This window comes from Balaenoptera musculus, chromosome 2 (assembly GCF_009873245.2).
Source record: "Balaenoptera musculus isolate JJ_BM4_2016_0621 chromosome 2, mBalMus1.pri.v3, whole genome shotgun sequence".
NCBI classification, from domain to species: domain Eukaryota; kingdom Metazoa; phylum Chordata; class Mammalia; order Artiodactyla; family Balaenopteridae; genus Balaenoptera; species Balaenoptera musculus.
Genome location: NC_045786.1, coordinates 146407939 through 146424036, shown reverse-complemented (window position 1 = coordinate 146424036; position 16098 = coordinate 146407939). Strand labels below are relative to the sequence as shown.

The 16098-nt window shown below is 44.3% G+C and overlaps 1 protein-coding gene across 4 annotated transcripts in view; it reads left to right on the top strand.

Moving 5' to 3' along the window:
• The window catches only part of DPF3 (double PHD fingers 3), a 261509-nt gene that overhangs the window by 171318 nt on the left and 74093 nt on the right, over window positions 1-16098 (top strand). For all 4 annotated transcript variants that reach the window (XR_005018713.1, XR_005018712.1, XM_036842792.1 and 1 more), the window contains exon 7: window positions 2114-2251. Coding sequence is in view for 2 of the 4 variants with exons in the window: in XM_036842792.1 (XP_036698687.1) it covers window positions 2114-2251 (138 nt within the window). In the remaining 2 variants the exon portion in view is untranslated. The remainder of the gene's footprint in view (window positions 1-2113; window positions 2252-16098) is intronic.

Below are 16098 nucleotides of genomic sequence, written 5' to 3'. Positions count from 1 at the left end.
TAGGCTACACTGAAGCCCCTTGCCCCTCACTACTGTTTATTGAGCATCTATTAGGTGTTGGGTACTGAGTGAGATACTTTACAAATATTATTTATAATCCCTCAAGGTAAGTAATACCATCATCATTTTCAGATTAAAAAAAAAGGCACAAAGAGATTATGTGTCTTGTCCAATTTCACACAGAACTCCTGAATTCATTTTTGGAAGTCAGCATAACTATGCAATTGAAAATCATGGTAAAAGGCCAAAAATTATATATCTATCTCAAGTCTGAGTATAGATGCAAAATGCAAAATTAGAAAGTAGAATGCAGCAGTATATCAAATAGATAATACACCCTGACCAAATGGGGTACATTCTAGGAATGCAGGAATGGCTCAATAGTAGGAAGCATTAGGAAATCAACATAATTCACCATATCAACAAACTAAAAGAGAGTCATATATTAGTAGATGCTGAAAGGACAGCTGGTAAAATTCTCCTGTAATAAAACTCTAACTCAGGAATAAGAAGAACTACTTAAACTTGATAAAGACTAAAAACTAGCTACATATATCATTCTAAACAGTGAACCACTAAATCCAATTTCACTACAATTGGAAAAGCTTGCTTTTGCTATTTTAAAATATTGTCTTGGTGATTCTTACAAATGAATTAAGCTAAGAAGATACAATAGTTTATATATATATGAGAAAGAAGAGATGACATTATCCATTTTTGCCAATGGTTATAATACCTGAAAAACCTAAGAAAATCTAGTAAGAAAGGAAACCCCACCAGAAATAATAAGGGGAGGGGGTAAGAGGGGTGGGTAATAGCTCTTCTCTATACTGTGGAGGTCATGCAGCTGGGCAACTTTGGCACCTGGAAGTGGGATTGGAACCCATGTCTGATGATGAAGTCTGTACTCTTTCCACCTTGTGAAGTGTTTACACTCACTGCTATAACCCAGTCACGTGAAGGGAGAGTCTCTTAAAGCTGGCAACCTCAGCTGCTCCAGCAGATCCGGTGGGGTTTGCTCTGCTGGGGAGAGGTGGGGACAAGGTGAGAGGGTTGACACGGGATTTTTACTGGAAGACCCTTGTGGCTTCTGCTACCAGCAGTGCCATCCCTCCACGGGCTGAGATATTGGGCTTTGTGACGGGGAGGGTGGTGGCAGTGGTCTAGTCTTAGCCATTTAGGTACTGAGCAGCCAACCAAGGGAGCTGCCCCTTTCTTCTTCTTGGCTCCAAGAAATCATATTTGTGTGGCTTGTTGCCCTTGTCTCCTACCGTCCACCTCAGAGATAGTGCCTGCCAGGACACATTTTTAGAGATTCGGGGTATCAGAGGCTTCCCGGGCCATCAAGGGCACAAGCTCTTGGTTGCGACATCTACCAAGGATGCCTCAGATTCACGGTTTTCATGGTGGAAGTGGAATGTGTTTTTCTGGCACAAAATCACTGGGTGATAGATCAAAAATATAATCCATATAAAGCTTTTGTACTTCATACAGAGTCAACCACAGGGTGGTGGAAGGAGTACTGCACAGGAATCCAGGAGACCTGGGTTCCAGTGGCTCTGCCACAACCAGCTGTGTGTTCCCAGGCAAATCACTTAACCTTGCTGGGCCTCACTTGCTTCATCTGTGCCATGGGGTGTTGGACTAAATAGACTCGCAATGCCTTTTAACTTCAAAGTTATAATAAGTGTCACCCTTACCAAAGTTATAGTACTTATCACCCTTACCACTGTTCTAAGTGCTTTGCATAGAGATTAACTCATCATAACAACCGAAGAGCTAAGTACTACTGTTACTCTTATTTTCCCTCTGAAGAAACTGAGGCACATAGAGGGCAAGTGACTTTCCCAGGGTCTCACAGCTAGGAAATGATGGCGCTCTTACACAGTTCAACTTCCATCTTCTATGGTTTTTCTTTACCTGGGTCCATGCTGTTGCAGCGGTGTTGGTGCTGGGGTGAGGGTGCGGGGGTGTTGGGAGTGGGAGACACTTTTTCGGGGAAACCCAGCTCTGGGGTGGATGGATGGGAGTCACTGCCTGGGAGAATGATGGCAGTGGCTGCAGAGGTTGCTAACATTTGCGTTTTCCCTTCCTTTCCTCTTTTCCTCTCTAGTCTGCGGCAAGCGCTATAAAAACCGGCCGGGACTCAGCTACCACTATGCTCACACTCACCTGGCCAGCGAGGAGGGGGATGAGGCCCAAGACCAGGAGACCCGGTCCCCACCCAACCACAGAAACGAGAACCACAGACGTGAGTTCCCAGTTGTTGGGTTGGGGGAGTGATGAGGTGGGTGGGCAGGGCTATGGAGCATTCCTTTTTGTTCACCTCGGGCATCTTCTGGTGGCACCTGTTGATTGGTCTCAAGGACCTGTGGTGAGTTGGCTATTTCAGCCCAGCCCCAGATGCCCCTGTGGGTCAGCTGAGCCCTAAGCTTAGAGTGAGCCGGGCAGGTGTGGCACACCCAGCTCTGTTCCCAGAGGATGGGAGGTAAGTGTTAAGGCGGAAGAGAAACATCCTTGCCTGGCCATTGTCAAATGCCAGACCTGCTACTCTTTTCCCTCAGCTCCAGAAGATCCATTCACAGCTACTAACCTGAGGTGGGCAAAGCCGTGGGGTGTGTCAGTTCAGACAGACATTCCAAATGTCTCCTTGGCCACACCAAGAGACATAGAATATTCTTGCTTCATTGTCTTGGCTCTTATAGGGTCACACTTTTGGTAAGCGTTCTCCTGCCTTAGAAATACAGCCCTGGAGCCTCCATGCTCTTCGCTTGAGCACTCAATCAGCAAACATGATCTGGGTACACTTGTCACTTGGGATGTTGGGCTCTGAAGACCCAAAATGATCCTGAAGATTTGTGTTTCCATTTCTATTCTTTCTTTCCTTCCTCAACTTCCAGTTATGAATTAGGGAGTCACAAAGGGCTTAGCATTCACCATGTGACTTCCCTCTACAACATTCCTTATGGTTTCTGGGCCACCCCAAAATCAGAATGGGAGGGGATAATGGGATCTTTAGGGCTTGCTTCAAGATGTGGGTCATTCTAGGATCATGGGGTGAAGAATAACTGTGGACATGGCAGGTGTTTTTTTTTTTTAACATCTTTATTGGAGTATAATTGCTTTACAATGGTGTGTTAGTTTCTGCTGTATCGCAAAGTGAACCAGCTAAACGTGTACATATATTCCCATATCCCCTCCCTCTTGCATCTGCCTCCCACCCTCCCTATCCCACCCCTCTAGGTGGTCACAAAGCTCTGAGCTGATCTCCCTGTGCTATGCGGCTGCTTCCCACTAGCTATCTATTTTACATTTGGTAGTGTATATATGTCCATGCCACTCTCTCATTTCATCCTAGCTTACCCTTCCCCCTCCCCATGTCCTCAAGTCCATACTCTATGTCTGCACCTTTATTTCTGTCCTGCCCCTAGGTTCTTCAGAACTATTTTTTATTTTTTAGATTCCATGTATATGTGTTAGCATATGGTATTTGTTTTTCTCTTTCTGACTTAGTTCACTCTGTATGACTGACTCTAGGTTTATCCACCTCACTACAAATAACTCAATTTAGTTCCTTTTTATGGCTGAGTAATATTCCACTGTATATATGTGCCACATCTTCTTTATCCATTCATCTGTTGATGGACACTTAGGTTGCTTCCATGTCCTGGCTATCGTAAACAGTGCTGCAGTGAACATTGTGGTACATGATTCTTTTTGAATTATGGTTTTCTCAGGGTATATGCCCAGTAGTGGGATTGCTAGGTCATATGGTAGTTCTATTTTTAGTTTTTTAAGGAACCTCCATACAGTTCTCCATAGTGGCTGTATCAATTTACATTCCCACCAACAGTGCAAGAGGGTTCGCTTTTCTCCACACCTTCTCCAGCATTTATTGTTTGTACATTTTTTGATGCTGGCCATTCTGACAGGTGTGAGGTGATACCTCATTGTAGTTTTGATTTGCATTTCTCTAATGATTAGTGATGTTGAGCATCCTTTCATGTGTTTGTTGGCAATCTGTATATCTTCTTTGCAGAAATGTCTTTTTAGGTCTTCTGCCCATTTTTGGATTGGGTTATTTGTTTTTTGGATATTGAGCTGCCTGAGCTGCTTGTATATTTTGGAGATTAATCCTTTGTCAGTTGCTTCATTTGCAAATATTTTCTCTCATTCTGAGGATTGTCTTTTCATCTTGTTTATGGTTTCCTTTGCTGTGCAAGAGCTTTTAAGTTTCATTAGGTCCCATTTGTTTATTTTCGTTTTTACTTCCATTCCTCTAGGAGATGGGTTCAAAACGATCTTGCTGTGATTTATGTCATAGAGTGTTCTGCCTATGTTTTCCTCTAAGAGTTTTGTAGTGTCTGGCCTTACATTTAGGTCTTTAATCCATTTGTTTTTGTGTGTGGTGTTAGGGAGTGTTCTAATTTCCTTCTTTTACATGTAGCTGTCCAGTTTTCCCAGCACCACTTATTGAAGAGGCTGTCTTTTTCTCCATTGTATATTCTTGTCTCCTTTATCAAAGATAAGGTGACCATATGTGGGTTTATCTCTGGGCTTTCTATCCTGTTCCATTGATTTATAATTCTGTTTTTGTGCCAGTACCATACTATCTTGATTACTGTAGCTTTGTAGTATAGTCTGAAGTCAGGCAGCCTGCTTCTTCCAGCTCTGTTTTTCTTTCTCAAGATTGCTTTGGCTCTTTGGGGTCTTTTGTGAAATTTGTGAAATTTTTTGTTCTAGTTCTGTGAAAAATGCCATTGGTAGTTTGATAGGGATTGCACTGAATCTGTATATTGCTTTGGGTAGTATAGTCATTTTCACAATGTTGGTTCTTCCCATTCAAGAACATGGTATATCTCTCCATCTGTTTGTATCATCTTTATTTTCTTTCATCAGTGTCTTATAGTTTTCTGCATACAGGTCTTTTGTCTCCCTAGGTAGGTTTATTCCTAGGTATTTTATTCTTTTTGTTGCAATGGTAGATGAGAGTGTTTCCTTAATTTCTCTTTAACATTTTCCATCATTAGTGTATAGGAATGCAAGAGATTTCTGTGCATTAATTTTGTATCCTGCTACTTTACCAAATTCATTGATTAGCTCTAGTAGTTTTCTGGTAACATCTTTAGGATTCTCTATGTATAGTATCATGTCATCTGCAAACAGTGACAGCTTTACTTCTTTTCCGATTTGGATTCCTTTTATTTCTTTTCCTTCTCTGATTGCTGTGGCTAAAACCTCCAAAACTATGTTGAATAATAGTGGTGAGAGTGGGCAACCTTGTCTTGTTCCTGATCTTAGGGGAAATGGTTTCAGTTTTTCACCATTGAGAACGATGTTGGCTGTGGGTTTGTCATATATAGCCTTTATTATGTTGAAGTAAGTTCCCTCTATGCCTACTTTCTGGAGGGTTTTTATCATAAATGGGTGTTGAATTTTGTCAAAAGCTTTTTCTGAATCTATTGAGATGATCATATGGTTTTTCTCCTTCAATTTGTTAATATGGTTTATCACATTGATTGATTTGCGTATATTGAAGAATCCTTGCATTCCTGGGATAAACCCCACTTGATCATGGTGTATGATCCTTTTAATGTGCTGTTGAATTCTGTTTGCTAGTATTTTGTTGAGGATTTTTGCATCTATGTTCATCAGAGATGTTGGCCTGTAGTTTTCTTTCTTTGTGACATCTTTGTCTGGTTTTGGTATCAGGGTGATGGTGGCCTCGTAGAATGAGTTTGGGAGTGTTCCTCCCTCTGCTATATTTTGGAAGAGTTTGAGAAGGATGGGTGTTAGCTCTTCTCTAAATGTTTGATACAATTTGCCCGTAAAGCCATCTGGTCCTGGGCTTTTGTTTGTTGGAAGATTTTTAATCACAGTCTCAATTTCAGTGCTTGTGATTGTTCTGTTTATATTTGCTATTTCTTCCTGGTTCAGCCTTGGAAGGTTGTGCTTTTCTAAGAATTTTTCCATTTCTTCCAGGTTGTCCATTTTATTGGCATATAGTTGCTTGTAGTAATCTCTCATGATCCTTTGTATTTCTGCAGTGTTAGTTGTTACTTCTCCTATTTCATTTCTAATTCTTTTGATTTGAGTCTTCTCCCTTTTTTTCTGATGAGACTGGCTAATGGTTTATCAGTTTTGCTTATCTTCTCAAAGAACCAGCTTTTAGTTTTATTGATCTTTGCTATCATTTCCTTCATTTCTCTTTCAGTTATTTCTGATCTGATCCTTATGATTTTTTTCCTTCTGCTAACTTTGGGGGTTTTTTTGTTCTTCTTTCTCTAATTGCTTTAGGTGTAAGGTTAGGTTGTTTAGTTGAGATGTTTCTTGTTTCTTGAGGTAAGATTGTATTGCTATAAACTTCCCTTTTAGAACTGCTTTTGCTGCATCCCATAGGTGTTGGGTCATCGTGTTTTCATTGTCATTTGTTTCTAGGTATTTTTTGATTTCCTCTTTGATTTCTTCAGTGATCTCTTGGTTATTTAGTAGTGTATTGTTTAGCCTCCATGTGTTTGTATTTTATACAGGTTTTTTTCCTGTAATTGATATCTAGTCTTATAGTGTTGTGGTTGGAAAAGATACTTGATATGATTTCAATTTTCTTAAATTTACCAAGGCTTGTTTTGTGACCCACGGTATGATTTATCCTGGAGAATGTTCCTTGAGCACTTGAGAAGAAAGTGTATTCTGTTGTTTTTGGATGGAATGTCCTATAAATATCAATTAAGTCCATCTTGTTTAATGTGTCATTTAAAGCTTGTGTTTCCTTATTTATTTTCATTTTGGATGATCTGTCCATTGGTGAAAGTGGGGTGTTAAAGTCCCCTACTATGATTGTGTTACTGTCGATTTCCCCTTTTATGGCTGTTAGTATTTGCCTTATGTATTGAGATGCTCCTATGTTGGGTGCATAAATATTTACAATTGTTATATCTTCTTCTTGGATTGATCCCTTGATCATTGTGTAGTGTCCTTCTTTGTCTCTTGTAATAGTCTTTATTTAAAGTCTATTCTGTCTGATATGAAAATTGCTACTCCAGGTTTCTTTTGATTTTCATTTGCATGGAATATCTTTTTCCATCCCCTCACTTTCAGTTTGTATGTGTCCCTAGGTCTGAAGTGGGTCTCTTGGAGGCAGCATATATACAGGTCTTGTTTTTTTATCCATTCAGCCAGTCTATGTCTTTTGGTTGGAGCATTTAATCCATTTACATTTAAGGTAATTATCGATATGTATGTTCCTATTACCATTTTCTTGATTGTTTTGGATTTGTTATTGTAGGTCTTTTCCTCCTCTTGTGTTTCTGGTGTAGAGAAGTTCCTTTAGCATTTGTTGTAAAGCTGGTTTGGTGGTGCTGAATTCTCTTAGCTTTTGCTTGTCTGTAAAGGTTTTAATTTCTCCATCAAATCTGAATGAGATCCTTGCTGGGTAGAGTAATCTTGGTTGTAGTTTTTTCCCTTTCATCACTTTAAATATGTCCTGCCACACCCTTCTGGCTTGCAGTTTCTGCTGAAAGATCAGCTGTTAAGCTCATGGAATTCCCTTGTATATTATTTGTTACTTTTCCCTTGCTGCTTTTAATATTTTTTATTTGTATTTAATTTTTGATAGTTTGATTAATATGTGTATTGGCTTTTCTCCTTGGATTTATCCTGTATGGGACTCTCTGTGCTTCCTGGACTTGATTGACTATTTCCTTTCCCATATTAGGGAAGTTTTCAACAATAATCTCTTCAAATATTTTCTCAGTCCCCTTTTTTTTTCTCTTCTTCTTCTGGAACCCCTATAATTCGAATGTTGGTGCGTTTAATGTTGTCCCAGAGGTCTCTGAGACTGTCCTCAATTCTTTTCATCCTTTTATCTTTATTCTGCTCTGTGGTAGTTATTTCCACTATTTCATCTTCCAGGTCACTTATCCGTTCTTCTGCCTCAGTTATTCTGCTATTGATTCCTTCTAGAGAATTTTTAATTTCATTTTTTGTGGTGTTCATCATTGTTTGTTTGCTCTTTAGTTCTTCTAGGTCCTTGTTAAACATTTCTTGTGTTTTCTCCATTCTATTTCCAAGATTTTGGATCATCTTTACTATCATTACTCTGAATTCTTTTTCAGGTAGACTGCCTATTTCCTCTTCATTTGTTTGGTCTGGTGGGTTTTTACCTTGCTCCTTCATCTGCTGTGTATTTCTCCATCATCTCATTTTCCTTAACTTACTGTGTTTGAGGTCTCCTTTTCACAGGCTGCAGGGTCGTAGTTCCCATTGTTTTTGGTGTCTGCCCCCAGTGGGTAATTTTGGTTCAGTGAGTTGTGTAGGCTTCCTGGTGGAGGAGGCTGGTGCCTGTGTTCTGATGGATGAGGCTGGATCTTGTCTTTCTGGTGGCAGGACTGCGTCCGGTAGTGTGTTTTGGGGTGTCTGTGAACCTATTATGATTTTAGGCAGCCTCTCTGCTAATGGGTGAGGTTGTGTTCCTGTCTTGCTAGTTGTTTGGCATGGGGTGTCCAGCACTGCATCTTGCTGGTTGTTGAGTGGAGGTGGGTCTTAGCATTGAGATGGAGATCTCCGGAAGTGCTCTCACCGACTGATATTACGAGGGGCTGAGAGGTCTCTGGTGGACCAATGTCCTGAACTCGACTCTGCCACCTCATAGGCTCAGGCCTGACACCTGGCCAGAGTACCAAGACCCTGTCAGCCACATGGCTGGGTCATCCTGGAGAAGATGGACTGAAGCCAGGAGAAAGCTAGAGGATGGGAGACCTGTCAGAAGGCTTGGTTGATGAAATCAGGCCAAGGGTGGTGACATTCTGTACCCAGGCTCTACTCGTGAAGGGGAAAGGGGTGCCTTGGGAAGCCGAGCACACGCTTTCACAGCTGAGGCACATGTGGGCGTGGATTCATGCCATGTGTTTTTAATTTTGCTCAAAGGATTTTGTGGTAGGTGCTCTTAAATTGAACAATTCAGTGTAATTCAAGGGATCAGACCTTTAAAAATATTTAGACTCTAGGGTTTGAGGGTGATTCCTGTGCATTTCAGTCAATCAACTCAGTCAGCTGATGTCAATTGGCTGCCTTCACCAAATATCTGAAACAATGAACACACCTTGGCCAAAACCTTTCTTTGGATTAGTGTGGGTTTTCCCCTAATCCCCACCCCAACTTGCCCCCTGTAGCATTGCCTCCTGTCTTAGTTTCCTTGGCTGCTATAACAAAATACCAAAGACTGGCTGGCTTAAAGAATAGAAATTTGTTTTCTCACGGTTCTGGAGGCTGGAAGTCCCAGATCAATGTGCCATGAGGGTTGGTTTCCTCAGAGGCCTCTCTCCTTGGCTTGTAGGCAGCTGCCCTCTTGCTACCTCTTCACATGGTCATCTCTCTGTGCACGTGTACTTCCAAAGTCTCTTTGTGTGTCCAAATTTCCTCTTCCTTTTTTTTTTAATAAATTTATTTATTTATTTTATTTTTGGCTGCATTGGGTCTTCATTGCTGCATGTGGGCTTTCTCTAGTTGCGGTGAGCGGGGGCTACTCTTCATTGCAGTACACTGGCTTCTCAATGCGGTGGCTTCTCTTATTGCAGAGCACAGACTCTAGGCACGCGGGCTTCAGTAGTGTGGCATGCGGGCTCAGTAGTTATGGCTCACGGGCTCTAGAGCGCAAGCTCAGTAGTTGTGGCGCATGGGCTTAGTTGCTCCGCGGCATGTGGGGTCTTCCGGGACCAGGGCTTGAACCCATGTCCCCTGCATTAGCAGGTGGATTCTTAACCACTGCACCACCAGGGAAGTCCCCAAATTTCCTCTTTTTATAAGGACACCAGCCAGATTGGATTAGGGCTCATTCTAACAGTCTCATTTTAACTTTTGCTCTTACATCACCTCTTTAAAGGCCATAGATCCAAATATAGTCATATCCTGAGGTACTGGGGGTTAGGGCTTCAACATATGAGTTTGGGGGGGGTGCACAGTTCAGGCCATAGCACCTTCTTTAATTCTTGCTCTCTTTCAGGGTTCAAGCCTTTCATGTGACAGACCCTTTGTTTTCTTACCAACTACTGTCATCTGGACAGAGCTTGAAAAGCAGGCAGGAGGTACCCACCTCCCCGTGCCAGCTTCTGAATAGCTATGATGCTGAGGTCTCTGCCTGCCCCCTGGGCAGAGGTTCCCTTGGTCCAGTCACCCTTGTCTTCCAGAAAGGAAAATGTATTGACCTGTACTGGTCAGCTGGTTTTTGCATTTCCCTGTCTCTCCTCTCATCCCTTCTCTGATCTAAGTGGCGAAGGCATAGCTATTGTCTCATGCTGCGAGGAGTCCGAGAATGATCTCGTTTGATTTGAGTTGCTGTCTGGAAAGTGTTTACTAGTGATGGTTGCTCTCTCTAAAGTATTTATTAGCTTGGTATGATTTCTCACGTCCCCCAGTGCTGGCTTATCTCCTTTACATCTCCTCTCAAATGTCAGGCCGTTTTGTCCCTGTGTATAGGTGCTTTCCTCGAGCCGCGGGGTTTGGGGTGCTTCTCTTTGGTCTGGGTCTCTTTCATGTGTGTGCACGGTGATAGCAGCCACAGAGGAGGGTTCCTTGTGACCCCCAAGTATACTGCGGACCCCCAGTGGATCCAGGGGGTCTCCTCCTTAGCCATTCCTGCGGGCCCCTCCTGCCTGTCTGTTGATTTCCAAGATGGGCACTGGCCCCTATTTTTCTCTGTCCACCAGGATCTCCTCACGCAGTCTTGTGGGTCAGTGTCTTCTGTCTCTTCATGTCCTCACCGTGAGGCCAGACAGCCTTGCTTAGGGAGGAAGCTGCATCTTTTCTCCCGGATGGAGACGCATCCCTAAGTATCCGGCCGAGTGTTCTCCTCTCTCTGTGGGTTTGCCCATGAGCACTCTCACTCCAGCCCTCCTCGACTCCCCTTCCCCTCTCCCTGCTGATGAGAAATTGGGTTCTTCCTAAAGGATCATCCAACTACCCAAGGGATTTAAACTGCATAGAGGACTTCCCTGGTGGTTCAGTGGTTAAGACTCCCCACTTCTACTGCAGGGGACACGGGTTCGATCCCTGGTTGGGGAATTAAGATCCCGCATGCTGTGCGGTGAGGCCACACACGCAGACACACACACAGACACACAGACACAGACACACACAGACACACACACACACACATAAAAAAAAACTGCATAGAAAAGAATAGCTGTACCTGGGCTCATCTGGGGTCTTCTCACCCAAGGAAAGTTCCAGAACCCTCACAAACACCATTTTAACGACATCTCCTCATGAGGCCTCTGAGAAGTCTGTGATTAGCTCTAATTTTACTGGCGGGGAGGGTGCAGCAGAAAGGCCCTCAATGTCCACAGAAGCCCTCCCTTTCCTCTTCCCCAATTTCTGTGGACAAATCCAAGAGACAGCGGCTTTTCCCAGGTTCCCTGCACCACAAACACCACCAATCTGTTTGCTTCTCTGAATGTGTGCTCTGTTCCCTCCCACATTCCCCTGGTGAGCGGCCCCCCAACCATTTTCTCGTGAGTGCTAATTGCCAGCATCATTAATAGCCAGTCATTAGCTGCTCCCAGTGTTTGGGGTGGGGGTGGGCTCCCATCCATCCTGCCCCTAAATGCCACTGGGGCTCTGTGGTGAATTGAATGTGACAGCTCTGCAGCATCCTAAGGTCTCCGCTTTGTGATCCTCCCTTGGCAAGGCTTTTGGAGTGGGGGAGGGAGGCAAGAGAGCTTAATCCAAGAGGCTAATCTGCAGTTCCCCCAGGGAAAGTTCTGGATGCCAGTGAGGTGGGAATGCTGACTTTTCCCTCTTGAGCAGAGCTGCAGCGGGACCCCCGCTGCTTGTGAGCACAGGCCTATGGGAAAAATAGCCCTACAGACTCAGGAGTTGTCAATGTCACGGGCATCTGCGTTTGCACCACCTGCAGCAGTAGAGACCTTTTGACTTTGGTCCTCCTGCTGTCCCTTGCTGCATCCCCCCGGCTGTGTCTCCAGCAGAGCCCATTGCTCATCCTTGCTCCTGCTGCTGCTGAAAGGGCAGAGCGGAGTGCTGGAGCCAGCACTGACCGCCCCCCGCCCCTCCACCCCCCCACCATGCTGCCCTGTGCTGCCAGCTCAGCACTCGACTGCCATTCCTCCCATCCTCCGCCCCCTCCCAGCTGATGTTCTCCCGCCGTTGTTCCTCTCCTAGTCTCTCATTTTCTCCTGAATATACACTGTTTGTCTCCTTGGTAGGTTTGTCCCCTTTCCTCTGTGTCCTGACCTCTCTGTCTCAACTCCAGGCAGCCGGGGATGCTTGGAGTTCAGACACTCCCCCTTGGGAGATAGGGTTTTCTGATGGGGTCTTCCCTACCTGAGCTGCTGCCCTTCTCCTCCCTGTGGGAGGCTGGATTCTTCTTCCTTCTTCTGTTTCTCTGACCACCTTCATCTACTTTCTACAAATGAAATCACTGTGTGTGTGCACGTGTGTGTATACGTGCATACATATAGATACACACACACATAGACTACATACATACGAATAAAAGGAGGGAGGGTTTGGGCAGGTTAGGACTCTGAGAGGTGTCACTCAGAGGCATCCTGTCGTGACTCCTTAAATGTCACCTTGGTAAACAGGGTAGCAGAAAGAGCACTGGGTTAGAATTCAAAACTCCTTTGACACAGGCTCACAGTGTGAAAGCTCTTCTTGAATTTCTTTTTACCTTCTCTGCACAGTGGGAATCTATTATAGACGAGGTTTTCAAGGTACCTTTTTTGGGGGGTGGGTATGGGGATGTCTGAGATCGTGGACCTGTATGAAAAAGCTGTGTGACTGAATTCAGTCTAATACATTCATCTGTCCATCCATCGATTTATCCATCTATCCACCACCCATCTATTGGTTTAGTAACCATGTATCGAATACTGCCTTGGTCCCTGTTCTCGAGGAGCTCTCAGTTGTGAGCAGGAATGTGTAATAGGGTATGTATAGAATATGGTGAAGGAAGCCAAGGTCTCAAAGGCACAGCACGCTTTCTACTCCTCAGGGTAGTAGTGCTGTAAGTGTGGCATCAGCATCACCTGGGAACTTCCTGGAAATGCAGATCCTTGGCTCCATCTGGAAACAGGTGCTCTGAGGGTGCGGGCCAGCAATCTATGTTTTAAAAAGCCCTGCAGGGCACTGAAAGCTTCAGAACGTTAGAAACATTAGAACGTTTAAAAAGCATTAGGGGGTTTGCAAAGGCTTCCCTGAGGAGGTGACCTTCAAGTTAGCCCTTGAAGAATGAGGAGAAATTTACTGGGTGGGAGAGGGCTTCCCAGATAGAGGGAACTGCGTGTACAAAGGCAGGGAGGTGTGAAACAGCATGGTGCGTTCAGACAATTGGTAGTAGTTTGTCTGACAGTGGTACTGGAGAAATGATGGAACGTGGGCAGGGGCCACAGCTGGAAGCGTCTTCTCTGCCAGGCTGTGTAGTTGTCATCTTGTAGGAAAGGGAGAACCATGATAGCAATTACTAGAAGTAAGAACAAATGATTTATAAAGAAATATGTGTGGCATATTATAAATTATCATATGGTGTATCTCTTATTTAATAGCATAAATGAATGTAAAATGCTCTCTACAGCATACTTGGAGCTCCTACGAGGGAAATGTGTTTTAAAGTATGGATCTATAAAATTTATTCCAAGCCTATTTCTCCGGTCCCTGGAATGGAAGTTGGGTTGTCCTCAGTCCCGGGAGGTCTCAGTCTTCTGTCTAATAGTGGTGGCCTGGCATATAGCTAGGCTCTCAATATCTGTCAAGAGAAGAAAAGTCCCCACACCAGTGTGCCTTTGGAGGGCATGTTGTACTCTGCAGAACTGAAAGAGGAGAGCCGAGTTGATTAAGGGTAATGTTGGCTGATTAGATAATCTGAAAATTAGTCTGATAATGTGTAAATTATCTAAAAGAAGCATATGATGTCATTGCCACACTGATGGGAAAGATCGAACAGATGTTAGTCTTCTGACATCTCTGTCCTCTAACATACAGCCCAGGGGCAATGGATACAGCTTTAAGAGAGAGAGTGAAAATCACGTTTGACACAAGCTTAAGAATTCTGGATCAGTCTGAAAGGTGCCTGAAAACCTATAAAACCCACACAACTCACCACTTACCCAACCTTGACGCAGGAAGTTCAGGCTTCGTTACTGGGGAGAGAGAGGGCAGTTCAGATCCAGGGCTCTGTCTGGAAAAGTGAGCTGCTTCTCGCTCCCCAAAGAGCAAATTTGGAAACTAACAACCGGTGTTCCTTAGGTGAGTTATTATTTCACTAAACAGTTTACAGATTACAAAGCAAAGAAGAATCTGAGGTCGCTCTGGCCTTGAAGGTATACTCGGAGTTAACTCTCCGGACCTGTGGGTCATCCACACTCTTGACCCAGTGACTGAGAAAATGCCATTGGAATTGGCTGGGCCAGTGTGTGAATCACAACTCGGCCACCCTGCCATCTTCTGTCTGTGTAGCTGTGGGTCAGTTACTTACATTTCTCTGCTCCTTCGTTGCCTCATCCGTAAAACAGAGAGAACCATCATTCTGCCCTCACGGGGTTGCCGTGAGCCTGCCTGAGGTGATGTGGGTGTCTGGCACCAGGCCCACACTCTGAGGGTGCCGACATCCCATCTCTGTGCCATTCAGGCCAGCAGAGCATGTCCAGAACCACAAATGGCTAATCTGAGTCGGGGCCCGTCTGTGGCCATGTTGTTGCTGGGAAGCTAACTGCCTATGGGGGTCTCACTGGCATCAGGAGGAACTATCAGAGCCTGACCCAGCCCTGGCACATCCTTTGCTAAATCTTAGATATGGGAGCCCAATCCTTCCACATAAGCTGAACATGAGTATTTACTGAGCACTTACTGTGCGTGCACCCACTCGCGGGGCCAAGTGTAATTGGGGCTCCAAAAAGACATAACATGTGGACTCGGTCCCAGGACAACTTCTGGTCTAATTGGGGAAATAAGGTGGAAATGTGAAACCCCGTGGCAGGAAAGCTGTGGAGCAGAATCTAGCCGGTGTGCATCCCTGTGTTTACCATCCCGTTTCCCCAGGATCCGACATCTACCTGCCACTTGCCTTTCTGTGAGCCTCTTTTATTTCTCTCACCTTTTTGGCCTAATTACCTAGAATGTTCGGGATTGAAGAGTTTCGTGTCCTGATCAATGACAAGGGCAATAATACTTGCTGACATTCCTTGAATGTGTCAGACACTGTGCTAGGCATGCCACGTTTATCTCATTCATTCCTCACAGTAACCTTATAAGGTAGGTGCCATGTCCCCTAGAGGACACCAAGGCACACAGAGACTGAGGGATGTGCCCTTGGACACAGAGCATGAATGTGAATTCTCCAGTCATGTGTCACTTCTTGGGAAAGCCTACTTATTTACACCTTTGATCTTTTTTCCTGCCTTTTCAGAAATAAAATTATTTTACAGAGGAAAAGAAAGAGGGAGAGACATGGTGGAATACCTACTTGTGCCAGGCACTTTACACGTCATCTCGTGTAATGTTTGCAAGTCTGTGAGGCACATGCTATTACTCTCATTTTACAGATGAGGAAACAGAGGCTCAGAAAGGTTGAGGAACTCTCCCCAGGTCACACAGTTAGCAAGATGAGAAGATGAGACGTGAATGTGCTTGAGTTGGACACCATTCAGTTATGTCAGGACATTGGAAACCCAAGTGATGGATCCCAATCTCAACCTGGGATGTTTATCGTAGTCCTACTGATGTCCCTTAATTTCCCCCTGTAGGCCAATTGTCAAGTGCATCATATTGCATAGTGGCTTTTCAAAAGAAATGAATGTATTAATGGGCAGTATCAAGGTCAGCCAGGGCTGTGTAACAAAATACCATAGGCTGGGTGGCTTAAACGATAAGAATTTATTTCTCACAGTTCTAGAGGCTGAAAGTCCAAGGTAAAAGTGATGGCAGGGTCGGTGTCTGGTGGGGACTCTCTCCTTGGGTTGGAGATGACCATCTTTTTGCTGTATCCTCACATGGTCTTTGCTTGGTACATGTCGGTAGAGAGAAGCAAGCTCTCTGGTGTCTTTTCTTATAAGGGCACTAATCCCACCATAAGTGTCTCATCTCTCA